At 38.1% G+C, this 4,794-nt stretch overlaps 1 protein-coding gene across 2 annotated transcripts; it reads right to left on the reverse strand.

Annotated features, from left to right (window-relative positions):
- Window positions 1–736: 736 nt before the first annotated feature.
- On the reverse strand, window positions 737–3,506 carry LOC149113978 (uncharacterized). Of its 2 annotated transcripts, XR_016206375.1 has the most exons (2): window positions 2,267–3,506; window positions 737–823 (listed from the first exon to the last, which is right to left on the reverse strand). XR_016206375.1 is itself a non-coding variant. In XM_089286603.1 (1 exon), exon 1 carries the CDS (start codon window positions 3,465–3,467, stop codon window positions 2,391–2,393), a length of 1,077 nt encoding a protein of 358 aa, XP_089142729.1. In that variant the 5' UTR covers window positions 3,468–3,506; the 3' UTR covers window positions 1,242–2,390. The 2 variants fall into 2 exon arrangements, 1 of the variants encoding a protein (XP_089142729.1); XM_089286603.1 differs by lacking the exon at window positions 737–823 and having other exon boundaries at window positions 1,242–3,506.
- Between the last annotated feature and the right edge of the window lie 1,288 nt (window positions 3,507–4,794).

The following is a 4,794-nucleotide window of genomic DNA, read 5'->3' on the forward strand; positions in this document are numbered from 1 at the left end:
TAATCTTGTCTTTCCTTATGTTAATTTGGCTCAGATGATTAATGCTCATTAAGGCTTTAAGCTTTAATATTTCAAAATACTGAAAAAAGCAAGGTGTTCTGCATATAATTTCTGCAGAAATGTAACAACGACAAAGATACTGTGCATGTTGTTTCTGACACTAAAATTTACATTAAAATCCTGTCTTCATCATTAGCAGTTGCTGGTAAGTACGGTTAGAATTGTTTCAAGTATACAATATTTACAAGTTTAACAGTACTTCTCGCTGGAAACTGATTTATCAGTTAGAACTCAGTTTGCATTGGTATTGCATACTTATTCAAGCTTTCCTCAGTGTTCTTATTGTACACTGCAGTATCCGAGAGAGTTTCAAGTCTTCTTTCGCTAAAAAAAACCCTCACATGTTATCGTTCGAGAAAAATCTTTCTACACTTGCAAAAGAAAGACCGGCTTATTCTAAAAACGTAAATTTTTAACTGAAAGACGTAAAAAATTATCAGGAACAGAAATTCATCTCTCAACTCCATACCTTAGTTCCCTATTAGACCAATTAAAGTTTTCTATTTAGCCAATTAATTCATGTATTTTCCTTTCATTTCTCCCCAATAGCGTAACTCCATACTCCACTACATAAACACACATAAAATCTCCTATAATAAAATACATCACAAAGTCAGTGCAATTTGTAATTTTAATTTGAAAACAAAATAAAATGTTTGTATTTATGTAAATGTATGTATGTAAGTGCAGTGTAGTGCAGTGCAGTACATTACGATCCTCCTATTTGAACTGACGAATGGAGGGCTAACACTCGAAACATTTGCTTAAGGTTACCGTATACCTTCAGGGGTGTCTCGCGTCCAAGCGATGTGGCGCGTCCGGTTTAAGCTGTAGATACCTAAGCCCCTATATCAAATTAAAGCTTATAGAGCTGGCTATCAAACCATACCAAAAATTTTGAAATAAAATGAATTGCCAATTTTTTCACGGTCACTAAATGCAAGCGTCCTAATCACCTCTTGGAAGCTACAAGTCAAAGCGAATTTTGTTTTTCGCCAATTTATTTTTTTCCTCGGTTTCAGGACAAAAAGCGCTAAAAAAGCGTGTCTGCGTTTTTCCATATTCAATTGTAGTAAAAAGTTACAGAACATTTTCGAAATAGGATTAAAAAAATGTGAAGTGATCATAAAAAAATCGCTCTTGGAGAAAAAATATTTCGAAATAAGCAATTCGCAGACACGTTTTTGTTTTTTATATGTTAATCTAGCTACTGTCCAAATTTGAGGGCAAACAAACAAATTCCGTTTGAGTTGTAACTCTTTAAAGTGTCTGCTTCAAGCGAAAAAACTTATCCGAGAAAACAGCGCTAAGAAAAATATCTTGCTTCGCAAACAAACTCCGCCCACAAACGCCTTCAACTGGGTTCTCAGATCACTGAGCCAATCAGCGCTTGAAAAATTTACTACCATTAACTCGCGGTGAAATTTACGCGTGAATCTGCAAAAAAACCTTGCGTTTCGCAATGCGCTCAAGGCGGAGAAATAATTTTTCTGCAGTTGGGTTTTTCTTGAAGCTGGTTTGGCAAAATGGGGAAGACGAAAAAGGATACGAACGCTAGAGTAGCTGGGCGACGAGAACAAACAAAAGAAAGCGCGGCAGAGCAAATGTGCATGGATAATGTTACAATGGATCTCAATGAGTTGGACGATTCATCGGTATCGAACTCAACAAAAGAGTCACTGTAAGCATCGCTGTTATCTCTGTTGAGTTCCCAAATTTTACACAACCTTTCTCTTCTCTTGACTCGATCTTTTTGCCCGCTTGATACGTCCGTAGCTTCATCCGCGAGGCCAACTTTCGCTTCTTCACTCATTGATGTACATGTATTTTTACTCATTCTTCGCTCTTTCGAACTGGTAAACGGAGTTTTCCGTGGTCCATGTTTACTTATAACTTAATAGAATTACATCTAATACGAAAAATGCTTGGATTAACAGTGCTGATTAACTGAGTAGCCAGCCAATTCGTGGTATCCATATCGGTAACATTCCCTTGAAAGTAGTCTCGGTTGATTGCATACACGTTATAGGGCTGTCAATCAAGAGGGAACTTCTACTTCCGGCCATAACGTAAAACATCCATTTCTCCGCCAATATAAGGTTTTTTTCAATTTTGTTTTCAGAAATTAGAGATTACTCTTCGACCATTAGTTTGAACCAAAAATCCAAATTTGAAGAAAATTGCCGATCTGAAGGTATACTGTAACCTTAAAAACACGCTAGGGTGGTTATTTTACCTTTATCAACTTCAATATGGTTACGTAGGGTGGGTGGGGTGCGATTAGCTCTCTTACCCTTCATTCATATTACGATACCAGGATTTCCGTTCTGTTAAGGAGGCACGGTGACCTCTTGGTTATTGCGCTCGACTCCGGATCGAGCGGTCCGGGTTCGAGCTTTGGCCGGGGACATCTCTATTGGTGGTGGGCTGTTTTCGGGCTGTCTATAATGTAAAATCTCAAGAAGAACTCGGCGCAACTTCTTTACACGCCAAAAGAAAATGATAGGGTTGCAAAGAGATCCTAGAAGACTAAATGTCACCACCCAATTCCAGATAACGCTTAACATATGCGGCCCTAAAATGTCTTTCGAATAATATGTAACTAAAATAAGAACTACAGAGGGAGTATAAGTTATTACTAATGTAACCAGAATAAGTGTTAAAGTGTTGGCCGCTTTGCTTTCTTTCTTCAGTCTTTTAGCTTCTTCTTCGGGCAGCTGTTCGGTTTGCAGTCGTTTTTTCTGACGTCGCGATTCTGAGAAAATATAGCAATAGGTGTAGCTGATAACAACAATGGCAACCAAGGCGAGCACTGACAGTATGACATAGTTCACCTCCATGTAGAGAAAGTAAAGATCTGTTCCATTGTCAATAACAGCCAGTGTAAGTTCATGAATAGTTACAAAGAGTCCAATGGCCCAGACCAAAAGAAGACCAGTTTTAATCCGCTGTTTGGTGACAATGGTCGTGTACCTCAAGGGATGTTTGATAGAAATAAAGCGATCAATGCTTATCAACACAAAGTTGCCCAAAGAAAGAAAGAATCTTCCTATCAGTGCGACAGCGCTAGCCTTTTCCAAGCTACAGAATGGTCCGTCGCTAAAGATACGCGTCAGTGCTACCGCGATTCCTATGTCTTGAACAACCAGCCCAATCAGTAAGTCTGTCCCCGCTAGCCCCGCCACAAGCAGGTTTGACTTTGATCGCAGTCGGTGCCTTGTTACGACGGCTACGATAACCAGCGCGTTTAACAGAATAGTCGGAAAGACTGCCAATAAATTGATCACAGTCACAGCAATAAGATTTGGATACGTGACATCGGTCAAGTATTCCAGTCTCCAAACAAAGCCATTCATGTAAGGACATTCTTCATTCGTGGATGGTGAAGGCAAAGAATCATTCCTCATTCTGCCTTTGAACTAGCTACGTCTTGACACGTTTGGAGTGTAAAGTGAAATTTTCGTCTTTAATTGTCAAAATATACAGTAGACCTATTGAATAGAGAAACTTCGTCATTCTTTCTCATTGGTTCCGAAAATTATCTTCAGCGGATTTTAGTCGTAAAGAATATTTTTTATGGGTCAATTGTAACACAACCACAGCTGTTTTTAAGATTCATCACAGAATATCACGGAATTATTCATGAAGAGGAAAATTGTCCATTTTGATGAGAATGTTGACACAGCACTGAAACGAAATTAAGTTAAAACTTATTATTACCTTAAGGTTAAAACAAACAGCATTGATTTCTGTCAACTTTCGAACTCACTCAAAAAATAATACAGAGCACGGCGTCTTGCTCTATAAACATGCAAAAAACGACCCTGGTCAATATCGTGAAAAGATCTCGATCCTTTCCTGCTAATATGTAGTTTTATTTACCTGACGCTTGGTCAAAAACCCAGATCTATTTGCATGTAATATGCCGTGTAATTCTGGCTGAACCGGGTTACTTACAAACCAAAAATACAATCATGGTTATAGCTAACTATAAAAAAGACAAAACAAAGCTTCACTTCAGTTTTTTAGGTCGTACTCCAAGCAGTTAAGTGCGATGTAACATTTCTGATAGCTTCTAATATACATAATGCTGTTTAAATGCTTTATTGCTTTTGACCCTTATTTACGTACACGGTAATAAACCTTAGTAATGCAACCGATGTCGGTACAAACTATTTCCCGGTATTTGCGCAAAACAGTTGTGCCGAGGCTAAACAGCGGGCACGAGCAGTTGGTTTGTTGTTATGAACTAAGGATTGCCTTCTCCAACAACCCACTATAGCTACCTCCCCATTCACAAAAAAAAAAAAACAAAGGAAAGCTGTCATGTCTTCTATGTTAATATGGGTATAATTGTGATCTTTTACGGCCAGTGTTGTCGCTATTACTGTTCAGAACAGGAGCAAGCCGGTAATTTTCTACTCTCAATTTATAGAGGAATATCAGGTATAACCATTATTATTAAAAACTGGTTCGTTGGATAAGGAAATTCAAGGGCTTTCACTGGCTTAACCATCATGGTATATGAGTCATTATACAATGCAAGTACAGTAACCGTACTCGTAATTTTTGGGGGCGTTTTTATTTGTATTTCACTTTAGTTTTTTTGTTTTCTGTGGGCGCTTTTAATATAAAAACAACTATTCCACTCGCGCTAGTTGGATATGAGTTGGATATCAAACGCCCGCTTCTGAAATAATTGTAAATTTCAACAGCTGACTATTTTCAAAAATA

Source organism: Orbicella faveolata, unplaced genomic scaffold (assembly GCF_042242905.1).
Source record: "Orbicella faveolata isolate gen_17 unplaced genomic scaffold, um_ofav_v1 contig_14, whole genome shotgun sequence".
NCBI classification, from domain to species: Eukaryota; Metazoa; Cnidaria; class Anthozoa; order Scleractinia; family Merulinidae; genus Orbicella; species Orbicella faveolata.